Source organism: Aquila chrysaetos, chromosome 16 (assembly GCF_900496995.4).
Source record: "Aquila chrysaetos chrysaetos chromosome 16, bAquChr1.4, whole genome shotgun sequence".
Classification (NCBI taxonomy): domain Eukaryota; kingdom Metazoa; phylum Chordata; class Aves; order Accipitriformes; family Accipitridae; genus Aquila; species Aquila chrysaetos.
In genome coordinates, this window is record NC_044019.1 from 19810928 (window position 1) to 19825692 (window position 14765).

Consider the following 14765-nt stretch of genomic DNA (forward strand, 5'->3'; position numbering starts at 1 on the left):
CAAAATTCATCTGAATACTTAATCTCATTTACAGATAAATCAAACCCACTAAAATAATGGAAACTTTATTTGCATGAAAAACTTGTTTACAATCATTAATAAATGAAGAATGAACCATTTGCATTTTCCTATTTCATGACACTTATGAAAAATGTATTAAATAAATATTTGTGAACAGATTAAGGTAAGGCAAAATTTAAGATAAAGCCCCTATCCATTGTTCACAATTTTTGAACATGGCTCACGCTGCAAACAAGTGAAAAAATTCACTAAAGAACTTTGAGTTTAACAAGATGTTACACGGGTAATTGAATCATGTCCTCAATCCAAAAACCCAATAGTAAGTAGTTTTGTGCTCAACCATATACAATAACTTTAAAAGGGTCAATCTATTCAGAGCAAAACTATTTACAGTTAATACTTTTGATAGAAGCACTTTGTTAGTATTGTGCAATACATTTATAAAAAATGGCTTCAAATTCCATTTATCAACCATTTATAAAGTGCTACTATCAATTCCAATTCCACATTCTAACCCCTGTGTAACAATACCGATGTACACTAGCCACCAGCATCCCACTGTTTTATGATGGGCTTAAGAGTGAGGACAGTCCAGCATACAAATCACCAATGTCACAAACCTACTGGTAAACACATACATGTACGTCACTGTAACCCCAGGATGTTTGATCTGTACTCTTTCAAAAACAATCAGGTACTCCCTTTGGTCTTTTCAAAGGTCCATACTGCAATATCCGAAACACTGTTACACAATGGAAAAAACTGGAATTGCAGTGTATGAGTCGAGTACAGAGTCACTTTAAAGTAGCATGCTTTTGTTTTAGTAAGAGTCTAGATCAGAGAGGTGGGTTTTGTCCCTCAGTATCCATCTCACTGTTATTAGGTGGAGGATGAATAGGCAGAATATCCAGCTCGTCTACTTGGGGGGTAGGATGCATTACCACAAGCTGGTCCTGGGGTATATCTGCCGCTGCTGCTGCTAAATTTGTAATAGATTTGCTTTTCACACACTGAAAGTCAACATGCCGACTCTTTCCTTCCTCCTTCTCCCACGACATCCGAATAAATGGTCTCTGGACGTAGTTGTAAATCACCTCTGGCCTTCCGCCCGGTCGCTTTTTCACTTTCTCTTTGTACGTAGGGTAACCTAAGAAACAGAGTACAGCAGGAGTTAACATTTCCTGTACGGTTTAGTTCAGGGTTTTCTTTTACAAAAAGGCAGCATGTGGAAGCATAGTGAAGATTAGCAGTTGTCACCATCAACATCCTGAACAGCAACAGATGCCATCAACAGTGTTGTTCTTAATGTTATCTATGCAAGGAGAACACACAGTCAGCAACCAAATCGTAAGGAAGGAGGCTACAGTGCTATGGGTAATTAATATATTGCCACCAGACAACTCTTCCTAACTTCACAGGCAAAGCTAGTTGCTCCTTCCTTTAGCCAAAAGCAGCCAGGTGTTTCTAAAACGCTGTGACCTGGAAAGCAGGAAATGAGATCTCAGAAGTAGAGAACAGTGTCGCTCTGATCTGTGGTTCAGGTTCCCAAGTGGAGTCCTAGCACATTCCTCCCAGCTTGCCAAATGATGAAAATACATCGTTTTAGACCAATTATCAATTCTGGTTATGCTGTGTTCAAGTCATCGCTCCCCTCTGCCTAAGCAATAATTTTCCTTACTAGAAAGTTACATAATATTATGGGGCACTAGCATTAAAGTTTAGTCAAACAGTTGTTCTTTGCCTAAAAAAAGAAATGCCAGCAGAAATATTCTGGTATTAGCCAGCATTACACACAAAACCAGTTCTTGTTTAGTTGAATGGCATGTCAGTCTGAAGGCTAACACCTTCAGCTGAACTTACTTAAGAGATCACAAGCAGTTAAAAGCATTTGCTTTTGGTTGGCAAACAACAAACGTAACTATGACAACTTGCTGAGTGAATGATGGAAATCCTGCAAATTATAAAGGCTGGATTTTTAAATATTTGGGTCAACAATCAGAAGGAAAATGAAATGCAAAGAAACCCACTTGTTATATTCACAATAAAAATCTAACGCTACTTAATGTAGTTGTCTTTTGCAAAGCCGGAGCTGAGATTTACTTGCCTCCTAACTTAAAAGATATTTCAGATTAATATTTCTTCACACTTCAATGATCCATTTGATAGTTTTGTATTTCCTGAAAGAAAATATTTACCTGCCACTTAACACCAAATTTTTCATTTCAAGTCCTGAAAAGGACACCAGACCAAGAACAGAATGTACAAAGCTGTAAAAATGCATCATTACTTCAAATAAAAGTACAGAGAAGATTTTTGTGTGAAAACTAAAGGGCAAATGGCATGAGTTGCAAGTCAGCAGAAACCACCTAAGTTACTCTGCAAACAGTGCGGCAGCCAGATACTTCTTGTAGACCAGTCATGAGCCTGTAATCGGGTTTTCCAGCTGGACCAGTTTTTATTGGGTACCACTCCCCCTCTTGCCATTTTATCATCTAATCTCAATATGAAAGACAATACCAACCCTTATTTTTTCAACTGCAGAGATGATCATAAAGCAGAGAAGCACAGCAGACCTTCTTCCCCAAAGAGTTAGTGTGCAAGCAATGCTTCTCTTACCTTCAATGCCCAGTCGGATCTTTTTGAGCCCCCTTTCCTTCAGAACCGATTTGGCCACATCTCGATTTTCAATGTATTTGAAGAATCTATACAACTTTGTGCTGTAAATAACTAAAAATACATTTTAATGAGGAAAAACTATTCAAAGATTAAAATTCTAGTCTTAAAACACAAAGATTTATCTTTTTCACTGTTTTGCTTTATATTTCTATTTCAGAATAGGGGGAGAGACTCAAGAACTCTTGAGAAAAATGGCTGAAGGCACTGTGAAATGGGCTGGTTGCACATCTTTTTCCCTATCAATTTAGTCTGTTTTATTCACTTAGGGTTTTTTTCGTTGGATTTAGGAGTGCAATAGGACAATTCACAGAGCAAACCACATTATATACTCCCAACCTCACATCCACAAAAAAAGACATGTCAATTTTTTTCCCTTTTTGATCAAATTCCTGCAGACATTAAAAAATCCTTCCATTCTGCTTGCCATTATATGAGAGATCTGCAAATGAGTTTCAGAAAACCCTGACTTGTGAAGCAGAACAAGATGGACACCTTTGAAATTTAGATTATAGCACCTTAAAAGAAGGGACTGGGGCCATCGATCCCATATAGCTGCAGAGATCCAAATCTCCTGTTCATGAAAAGTATAAAGCTAAAAGGTAACTGTGTGCCTAATTACTTTGGGTAGGGGTATTTTTAATTGACATCTTTGAGACATAAAGGTCCTAGAAACCTGAGCAAATTGTGTTACTACATTAGAACAGCCACATTTGATCTATATTCACATCGAGCCTCCCTTCTTTAGGAAGAGCTGCAGAGGTTTGGATGCTCCAAAAATGTAACGTGGTTTTTTTTTGGTGGTGTTTTGTTTTTTTATTAAATAAAAAAAAAAACAACAAACAAAACTGTAATACTTAGAAGTCTCTTCAAAGAAGACTTTATACTACTGAAGTACAAAGAGTATCTCAAGCTCCTACCTGCCCCCACAAAACCCTGAATTTCAAGTTTTCACACTGAAAGAACATTTTCAGCTACAAGGACAGACTGATGCAGGGAAGGGCACTCCATTCACAGGTGTTTTAACTCATCTATACACCCAACTGTTATACTTCTAAAATACTAATAGACACTTCCCCCCCCCCCCCCCCCCAAAACCCCTCTAGTTGTTCTCCCACAGTATACATGACTTCTACCCACTTTTCTCATCAAGCCTTTCTGAAAGAGTATTCCTTTCCCCCTCATTGACTGGCAATACCTTAATAATAAAACTTACCTTCACTTTTTAATTAGATTTGAGCATAGCATGCAACATATGCTTCTCTGAAGCAAAATATTAAGCAGAACTACCAAAACTAAGTTGGCTTTTTTGTGAGGCATTAGGGATGTTGTAAAGACTTTGCTAACAGCACTTATGTACAAAAAAGTTAAATCAACACATTTACTGCTACCTCTACCATAGTGTCACTTGGTGGAAACAATGAAAATAAACTTACTTTGTGAATACTCCTCTCCCATTTGCGGGGGATACTCTTCATCCCAGTCAACAACATCATCATCTGTGAGCACAACAATGTGGCACTCCCTCTCACCACTTTGGGCACTGGCTACCATTAATGGGAGAATCATTTCTTCTAGATAAAACTCAAACTGTTTGCGTGCACCATCATTTGACAATTCATGCATGAGAGCACCTGGAACAAAATTTTAAGCATAGGCACATTTCAAAGCTTGGTAAAAAAATGAAGGCAGGAATAAGAAACACAGCAGTTCTGTTGAGTTTGGAGTATTTACTGCAGGCAGCTGTAAAGACATTTAGTCTATTAGTTTGTGTAAGATCAGAACTTTTTCAAATGTTTATCAGAAGCCCCACTAGAAGTTCAAACTAACAGGACTGTCCTGCATATATTAACATAATGTTGGGCAGACAGAGAAGTGACTTTGAGGAGACCTCCTTCATGTTTTACTACTGCTAAGCATTTAGTAATTGTGTGCAAGACTCCTCTTGGGCTTCGTAAAAGAAACATTATTTAAGCCAGTTGCTGAAAGAGCAGAGTATGCAACCCACTTCTCATAAGCAGTAGCTTAAAAACAAAGCCTCTTAAAACCCTCACAGCATGAGCTGCTAAGTCCTTCTGCTAAGGACAAAGTGCACCGAGAGCGTGACTCAGCAGGCAACATGCCGTGAGGTCGGTGAAGACACAGGTGCCCTGCGCAGATCTCGCAGCTGGGATGCCACAGCTTGGCCCTGCGCCGGGCTCTGCACTGCGCAAACACCATGGGATCAGAGGAGCCAAAGACACAGGCCAGGTCATTTAAACATTGGCCAAAACTTCAGCTGCGCTCAGGGAAGGAACGAGCTGAAGAGACACTACACGCTGGGAACCATGATGCACCCTACACCACCAGCAAAGCTGTGCTACTTGTGCTAGCAACACAGCCTAATTCTCTTAAGCAAGGAGTTGAATAAATTATCCTCACTGTCCTCTGCAAAAAAGATACCACTTAATGTTACTTTATCTGTACTGCAAATGCATCAATAAAGTATTCCACAGAGCTGACCACAGCAGAAAAATATCTGAATATCAGATATTGAAATATCAGAAACATTATTTTTCAAAAGGTCTTTATTACATAAGAGAGAAAAAAAGGATGGATTTTGTTCATGTAGTGTCAAACCATGTCCTTACCTCAATAAAGGATACAATTTGGAATTACCCCCCCCCCCCCCGTATATTTGCTTAAGTTAGTCTGTATAATTCAATTTTAATAAATTCTGTACTTACTGAGATCTCTGCATTTAATAGTACTATACTCGAAAGAGATACAGAGATAGTCACATGCTTCTCTCAATTCAGGAATAGATATCCCATCAGGACAGCGTATCACTCCAGTCTTGTAGTAATCCTACAGTAATGCAGCAAACAAAAAACCACAATGCATTTCAACATTCACTGACAGAAACATTTCATCATTTCATTTATGATGCTTTCTCCACAAGCAAACCCCCCAAAATGTAAAAGAGCAACATATGTTAAACTTTGTGAATTTTATTGTCCTCAAATTTATCAATTTTTTGAGCTGCTTTCAGAGCAGTGAGCTCTGGTTAAAATTGTTATGCAACTGACAACTATTAATACTGATCATTTTGGTGGGTGTATACTGTCTTTTATCTATACTTCGCTCAGCTTTTGCTATTCTGATTCTGCTGACAAAGCAGTATGGCAGCTCTACTACTTTGTTTAGATATGAAATACGTAAGAGGCCATTTTCTTCTCAGACTGAAGTTTGCTTTTCTCCTGTTACCTGCAGTAAGTTAACTTCCAGTACTCCGTTTCACCTAATTTCAGCACAAAAAGGGCTGAATATACCTGAAGTAGGTAAACTAGATGCATAGGAGAAGGTGAACAAATTTCTGGCAGTCAGCAGTTTTTTGGTTCATTTCATGCATGCTTTCTCTCTCCCTGGCTGTCACATGCACATGTCTAGAAAACCTACGTGTAGTTTCACATCAAGCATTTATTCCCCTCTAGAGAAAAATACAGAACAACAGTATTTATTCCATCCACAAAGTCCAGATATGCAGGTAAGCGTAAATCAAGAATTTATGCCTCTTAATATTCATAGTGCTTGTCCTAACAGTACTTGCCCCTGAAAACTCACCAGAATAGCACGAAACACAGTGGAACCAATTCCTTCAGCAACTTCATACTCTCCTTTTTCATTAGGACGTGTAAAGTTATGTTCTCTGCCTGATCCAAACATCCTGCTCAAGAATAAAAGTAATTTGGTTAGAATTCCTTACTATGTTTGGGGGGGTTTTTTTGTAAATCTGAAAAGTAAAATGCCAAAAACTGTACTGAAATGGCAGGGAAAAACCAGTCTATTCTCTCTCTTTTGTATGTACGCTGTTCAGTTTGGTTTATGTTTAGCAAGACTACTAGAAAATAGAAAGCAGGGTAGTGTAACTCAGGAAAGTCTAGTTTTATTCTTCAATCTTAACTTGCCAATATCTTTTGATCAAAACAAAAGTTAGACCAGGCCATTTCCTGCCAGTGCCAAAGGCAGGGGGAACCTGAAAGAACTCTTCTTTGGCATTTGTGGGGTAATGTAGCAGAAGAACAGGTTTTGTTGGGGAATTCTCATTATTTAAAGATGTTCGAGGTAGTTTAAGAAACAGAGCTTAGTGTTCAAGTACATGCAACTCACCTTAATTTCATTTAAAAGATTTAGTTAATTCAAAATTAAAGTAACACTCTGATGGAAAATACCCATGCTTAAGGGTAGCATGTACAGCATATCTCTCCCCACTAGGATGCAAGGAAAATTAGACTAAGGAGACAACTACAAGTCCCAAACAGTATCCGAATTTTTTAAAACACACCTCTGATACAGAATTACACCCTATGCTTACAAAAAGTATTGCCTTCTACTCTTTATTTACAAATATACCCCAATGGCAAAGCTTTGCTTTCATACACACAAGCCAAAGAAGCAGAGTTGGTGTATTGTGTGCATTTATAACAGAGAACGAAGTAACTTTTTTCTACTTAATACTTTGACATGTGTTTCCTGACCACTCTTCAAGACAAGAAATAATAGTTAGGAAAAAGGCAGTCTAACAGGATATAGGCTTAAGGGAAATAATACATTCTCATTATAGTTACTTTTACCTCCCAGAACATACTAGCTAAGCTGTTCCGCTGTTCCTGCTTAGTGTCCTGTGAACTGACATTGGGTGAAAGTGGGTTTATAAATAACTTGCATTTTAGAGCAGTATTTCTGTATCTTTATTAACCTACTTTTAAATTAGCAGAAGATAAAATAAGCTTGTTCCTTGAACCAATCCCAAAGGGAGAATAACTCGGCAACGCACACACACACAGAGAAAAAAAATCTAGTGCATTAGCCAGCACCACTTACTCTGAGGCCGGGCATGGAAAACAAAACTATTTCACCACATAACTTCACACTGATGCACTCCAGTTTGTTAGTCTGGATATTTATATGCATACATGTATGCAAGTATTATGCATAAACAAATGCCTTACATCAATGATTTAATTCAGTATTACTTCTACTTATTTCCCTTTTACAGGTTACAGAGAAGCATTTTTTGCTTTCTCTGTAACTCTTCCCCAAGTTTTCAAAATAGGAAACCAAGATTTTTTTTATCCCACACAGTGGTGATTTAAACAAAGCAGAAATTGTTTAATCATGTTTATTACCTGTACCTTGGCAAATAGCTTTATATATATGTATTTTAAATACGATTATATCCTTATGGGCTGAGAAACAGCCACATTTTAATGAAAAAGCCAAATCCAAAGTGACACAGGTATAAACCTTCATTTCTTTCTTGCCGCAAGTTTGTAAGCGGTGCTCTCTACATTTGGACAATGCAAAACCAGCCAGTATTTGAGCAAGTATAGAATCTTTTCCTACCAAGTAAACATGGTAAATACGTTGCTCGTTATAGTTTCTACAGAAAATATTACACGCTTATTGTGGTCTTTCATTCAACTATCGACCAATTTGAGTGTGAGGTCTCTTTGCTGAGAGGCTCTGATCTGTTATAGTATCTACTTGACGTTCCTCTGTCCAAAAAGCATTTCAGAAAATAAATGTGCTGAGCTTGAGTGTTGTAAGGGTAGGCCCATTAAGCAAAATAAATTCCTTCAAGGTTTTCCTCCTTGCTATTTTGAAAGAGACTATCTATACTCACCGATTTGTTTTATGAAACAACTAGCTTTAAAAACAAGAGATGGAATGAGGCAGATTGTGTATTCAGGCAGATAGAATACAGCAAGGTAGAAGGAAATTAATACATCATGAAATGTTAATTTACTTATGAACTCTTTCGTCTCTAGGTAACAGAGATCTATTGGCATCTCTGCCAAATACAGAGGAGAACTTATATCTGGTTTTTACTTAAAGACCTTTGCAAATTGATAATATTAAACATTAGCAGATCAGCGGTAGCAATATGAGTTCAACAGCTATTTAAACAGTTTTAATATCTACAAAGCATTTATGGCTCTCTTCTACAGTTAGAGATTAAGGAAAAAAAAAACCTCAGATACAAACCTGCCCAACATTGTATTAGGTTGTGCGGTAAAGATAGAAGGATCTACAACAAATCTGGTGTTATCCACTATGAGCGTTACTCGTTCAGAAGTTCTTACATTCCGAGCTCCCTCTTTTCCGTTTTCATATACAAATACCATTTCCCCACCAGCCTTGCAGCTCCCATCTGAACTTGACTGGCTACTGTTTCTGCTGCTGTTCCCCATGCTAACAACTGAACCATTAGGGGAAGTCTTCTGAGGACGAGGGCTGCTTGGTCGAGATGAACTGTGATCCTTTTCTCGATCTTAAAGTGGAGATGAGGTGGAAGGAGAAGAGACAGGAAATGAAATTATATATTTACATGAGCTCTATGCAGTTTGTCTTTCCAGGCACAAAACATGGCAACTTGGTAACTTAATTACAAATTCTTTCAATTAAATCTATTCTAGTTAAAGAAACCTTCAAACATAACTGTCCATATATGAGATCCTGAAGTTTCTGCCACTTAGACATCAAAACCACCTCACCTCCTCAAAGACCGTACAAGAAAAATTTAGCATTCTAGTACTGAAAAAGCAACTCAACATAATATAGAAGCTATGCATCACAGCTGGTGTTTAGTGCTGTAGTTCAAAGAAACAAACCAAGTTTTGTCACAAAACACACCAAGTGTTTCCTATATTTCTAAATACCTAAACCCTACCAAATAAAGGGGAAGTCTGTAGTCAGTTCATTTCTTAGAAAAATTAGACTGTTCTTGTGATTTGAACTAAGTAAGAGCATCATGTAGGAATACACACTGCAGATGGAAGAAAAAGTTATAACCTATCAAAATAGGGTACTCCCAGCCAAGGGCACATGTAAAAAATCTGGATGTTGTGGCATCAACAAATAATGCCTTTTATTGTATTCTTTTAACAAAATAGTAATTAAGTTTAAGAATTTTAATCCTGAAATGGCAATAGATCTGAACACACCAGAATGATACTGTCTTGTTGGTGAAGTAACATTCCTGATGCATGGAGTGAGCTGAGATTCTGCTCTTTCGTGGGATGAGTCACGAGATCTGTCACTTGATCTGCGTCTGTCCCTTGATCTCTCATGTCCACCACTTGCACCATGGAGGCTCATTTTTGTGTAGTCTATTCCTTTAGCAACACGAGATGAGGTGCTGAAAACAGAAATAAGAGAAACATTCAGCATTTCAAAATTTCAGAAACATGATACATTTTAAAATTTAAAGGCATTCATACTCCATGTACATGTTTTGAAGATTATTATCCACCTCCATTTTCTTTGTTGTACTCATGTTTATGTTTACAAACATGAACAATGATTTGGCACATTAAGTAGACAGCAAAAATTACCTGTTTATTGCTGTGTGATCTACAGAGACACTGTCTGATCAGCTGAGCCTGCTTGTGAACCTGTATTCACAGAAATCCCTTCAAGAATAGGTAAGTCAAATACAACTGAGCATTTTTTTTTTGATTCTTACTGTTAAATTAAATGTTCTAATCAAACCATGGAATTAAAAGTTAGGGGTCATTTTTTCCAATGAAACCTGTTTTGGAAAACCCTTCTAAGAGCACAGGCCTTTAGTACTGACCTTACTTTTTTGCAACTTGCCCTTTACAAAGGTGGTCAACCTTAAGCTAGTTGATACATCGAGACACAGCAGCCAAGGGTTTATTTCTGTGCATTCTTTTTTAAATTTTCAGTTACTCTTAGAAGGAACAATAGTAAGCCACCACAACCCAGACAGCAAACACATGAACTATATTATTAAAGCCAAGACCTACAGCACTGTCAGTAACAAGTAGGACATTTGTTCTAAACTAGCAAACTTTAATGTAACAGTTTAAGATTTTTTTTAGACTGTGATTAAGTTGCGTTACTATTTTTTAAATTAAGATACTGATTACATTTTGCAATTAATTATTAAACCTACCAACAAAACCTGTCAGTTTCAAGATCCAGTACTCTCAGAAGCTATCTAAAAATTAAATATCAACTTTCCACAGCTATTGTTGAGTTTTACCAAAAATACTTATGCCTTTTATTTGTACTCTTTAAAACAAAATTTTTATATCAGGACAGCACAGACATACCTGTGTCCTTGCACCCCACTGGAATTCCTAAATCAGTTCCTTTGCTATTTGCCTTTCAAGTGTGGGCATGACAACAGTCCTTATTTATGGGTTTAACTGAAGAACCTTCCAAAAGCCTCAGGTACTGGATAACTGAGACAGACATCTGCAGAGCTACAAAGTCTGACAAAGAAGGGTCATAGTTTCCCACAGGAACCTCCATGCCCCACTTGCTCACAGCCTGCAAATCCCACAACTTTTACCAAGAGACCTTAAATATGACTGCTAAGAATGCTGTAGGATTCAAGAACACAGAGGTAAGAATAATGAAATGACCTAGCTAAGAAAAGCACAACAAATTTTAAAAGCATGAACTGTAGAAGCAAGTTGAACAGAATGTCCTCTTTTTAAGTTGCTTAGAAGTAATGACAACAACAACAACAAAAAAATCTAGGCTAATCAAAAAAGTGAACATCTACCATGACATGTTTCAGCTTCAGGTTTCAGAGACTGATAAAGAAGAGCTTAAATTGGAACAAAAAGGCTATGATAGATCTTATGTAGTTTACATTGGCACAAAACGAGTATTAGCACAATGCAAAGAATAAGAAATATACCTCTCACCTAAGGAACACAAGCTTCTCCCCACCCCATGTGAATGAGGGAAGGATCTCGCATCCAATAGAGCAGAAGTTTGGTGCAGAGACAATCTACTGCAATACTGTTGCCTGCCAAGCTTAAAATATGCTGCAATAAGACATGCATCTTTAGGATGTGAAGTCAGCCAAAGGTCTATTGAATAATGTAAAAGAACTGCAAGCCTTGCTTATGGCTGGAAATGCTCAGATTTACAGTCCAAGAATAAAGATGATCCAACCACTTTCATTAGAAGGAAACAGAATTTTCCTCAGGACTTTCAATGCAACTCTGAAAGTATTAAGATATACAGCATTTCAGCATGGCTAATTTGTCTCCTTACTTGTTTTACTTCTCTATTAGAGAAAGGTAAATTCAGTATTATGAAAATGAAATGTGCAAAAGTTTGCAAGAATGAGATAGGCAAACCTGCCTTTCAAGAATAATCAACAATTTAGAAAAACATTTGCACCTTTTTCTTCCATACATATTTATGCATACAAAACATAACATTTCAATAGGTACAAAATATGCCCACAAATTGTCAGAAGTGTGGACTACAGACTGTAATTTAAATCTAACTTGAAACCAAAGTCTGATCCCTGTTTATACATGATATTCACTACTACTATAGCTAAACTTCCCAAGAAATGGCCAAACTTTAAAAACAAAACAAAACCAAAAAAACCCAAACCCCACCCTTTATCTCATCTGCACATTTATAGTTGCTCACCATGGTATAACCACCTATCCCACAAAGGGGGTGGGTGGGTAAGTGGGGGTGTGTGCATATGCGTGTGTGGAGTACTCAAACACGTACATAGCAGTCCTGTGACAAAATATCTCAGCAAATCCTAATAAAGCCCCATGTGATCAGGCCTTTGTTAAAGCAGCACTTTGATCATAGACCTGATAATATTTCTAACCACACTGTGAGAAACCAGAGTTTTGCAGGTGCCACATTTTATAGTATCAAAATGTATGACTCACTATTTCTCAATAGCTAAAGCATTCTAGTTACTTTAAATAAGGGAAACACACCAGAAAAATGAAACTGAACCACTGTAGGGATATGCAGGCTTATCACGCATTTTGGCAGAGCAGACATGAATTACCCTTTAACAGAGAAGGCAATTAAAATGCGATTCTTAATCCAGAAAACCATCTAAAGCCACATTACCCTCTAAGCAGTGATTCAGAGTTCACACTGAAGCAGGGCAAACCCTGGTTAATAATCTCTTTACAGGAGTTGAGAAAAAACAGGTGCTACAGGAAGTAGCACTGACTCAGCTGGCACCATACTTCCTCCTTAGTCACGTCTGAATAAGGGACTAAACACACCGGGCACAACTGTTTCAGCTGTACCTTCTCAGTATTGGAACTGGGGCTACTTCTGCCTCGGTACGTACAGCCAGCAGGCCTGGGAGAAGGGCAGCGTGCGCAGGGTAACGTGCCTCCTGCTGCCAGCCACGTCCGTCCCTTCGGAGCATGGACACATGAGCCATCAACTCAGCACACCGCATTACGAAAGAGGCAGAGGCCACCAGCTGGAAGAGGACAGGATCCTTAAATATTAAATCAATTGTTTCTGAAACGAATAGATGAGTAAATAATTTTCAAAGAGCTGCTCAAATTGCAGCTGGCCACGCCATTCATTTGCTGGCTTCTATGTTGTACTTTCCTCCCTTTAATGTACAGATTAATGCTAACTGTGAGACTGGCACATTATCTATTAGCCAGAAGATGCAAGATGAAAGCCAAAATTGCAAGATTTCTGAGAATTCAAGCAGTTTGGCTCGAGACAGCACCATCTGAATCATGAACCTTCACTCAATAACAGCCATCTAAAATGTCAATCTTAAATTTCATCACTGTTGAGTCACAGTACACACACACAAAAATTTCTTTCATCTGTTGGATATATACCTGACAAAATCTGAAGTTCCATTTGTTCGACAGCATGTGCACTCAGATAAATACTACCACTGATTTACAATTTTGCTCTACAATAAACAAGACCACTAAAATGAGTTTAGATCTGAACAAAGAGAAAATAAAGAGGTGGAATCTAGCATGTCAGAAGAGACAATCCCTGGCTTTACCCTGCAATATTTGACTAGGAAAACTGTGCCACTGAGCTACTCTATCAGTCTGAAAAAGGAACTACATCGGTTGCCAGCACATATGAAAGAAGACCTGTGGCTTATATTTTCCTGTAAAGAGGCTTTAGAAGAAGTTGCAAGTGTTCAAAAAAATGAAGACATCAGAACTACCAAATAATTTTGATTTTTTTTTTGATACGACTTAATAGTATCATTTTTTTCCCCACTAACAAAGCCATTGGGGACAGGAGGTTGTTTCTGCAGGGAAATAAAAAACCCCTTCACACCATACCAACAATGCGCAGAACTTTAACTACAAACCTGTCCCCAGCGATGCAGGCAAGCCAAACTGGCATCCACTAGGGAGTTCCACTGTTGTGTCAACACAGCTACCTACCTACACGGATGGAAAAGAGCCTGACAAAAGCAGAACTGTCCCATTTGCAAGAACAGGCAAACTGTTAGGAAGCATTGTGGTTCACAGAAGCATTACACAGACCAGATGAAAGACCAGTACTTCTCAAACAGCAGTGAACTGCCTTTAATTAGAAGTGCCAGGAAGCTGTTGGTCTCATGCAGCACCTGGCTGCCATACTATATAAATCTGTAATTTCAGTTTACAAGTCAATGGCGCTCTGCACAGTGCATTACTTCAAGCCTTTAAGAAAGTCATTATAGTTTCAGACCTCTATCTCGCTCTGAAAAGAAGTATTTGCAATGTCAACTTTCAATTAATTTCCCAGCCGATGACCACCAGCTGTGCACTGTGCTGTGGAAGCCATGGGCAATGACTGAGGCACAACACCAGCCTATAAGCAAAATTCTCCTGCATGTTTAATAACATATTGCATTTAATTTAAAACTGTAAGAGAGAAAAAAACCCCAACATTTTAAACCCACAGCCTCATTTCCTCATTCACTAAAGCTGGAAAAAGCCCCATATACATAGACCACCTAGTACCCAAAAGTTTATAAAGGAAAGGTAAGAGAGTCAATTACTTGCTTGGGGGGGGGGACGGGACAACACACAAAACCAACCCTATGAATATTTGTACACTTAGACAACCTTCACAGATTCAGTATACAGTTTTTCCTGGCTCCAAAGGAACACTGGAACACTAACACTGCACCCATTCAAGAACTTTAAGTCAGTGATAGCATTTATTTTCCCCCTCAGTCAGGGATCAAGGAAGCTCTGCCTTTGTAAGGGGAACAGGCATTTTCTTTAAAAGCA

At 38.1% G+C, this 14765-nt stretch overlaps 1 protein-coding gene across 6 annotated transcripts in view; it reads right to left on the reverse strand.

Annotated features, from left to right (window-relative positions):
* Positions 1-49: 49 nt before the first annotated feature.
* Positions 50-14765, reverse strand: part of BTBD10 (BTB domain containing 10) — a 30406-nt gene continuing 15690 nt past the window's right edge. For all 6 annotated transcript variants that reach the window (XM_030038527.2, XM_030038524.2, XM_030038528.2 and 3 more), the window contains 7 exons: positions 9681-9874; positions 8722-9007; positions 6298-6400; positions 5421-5541; positions 4131-4328; positions 2638-2748; positions 50-1168 (listed from right to left, as the gene is read on the reverse strand). In XM_030038527.2, the coding sequence (XP_029894387.1) occupies positions 858-1168; positions 2638-2748; positions 4131-4328; positions 5421-5541; positions 6298-6400; positions 8722-9007; positions 9681-9834 (1284 nt within the window). In that variant the 5' untranslated portion in view covers positions 9835-9874 and the 3' untranslated portion in view covers positions 50-857. The remainder of the gene's footprint in view (positions 1169-2637; positions 2749-4130; positions 4329-5420; positions 5542-6297; positions 6401-8721; positions 9008-9680; positions 9875-14765) is intronic.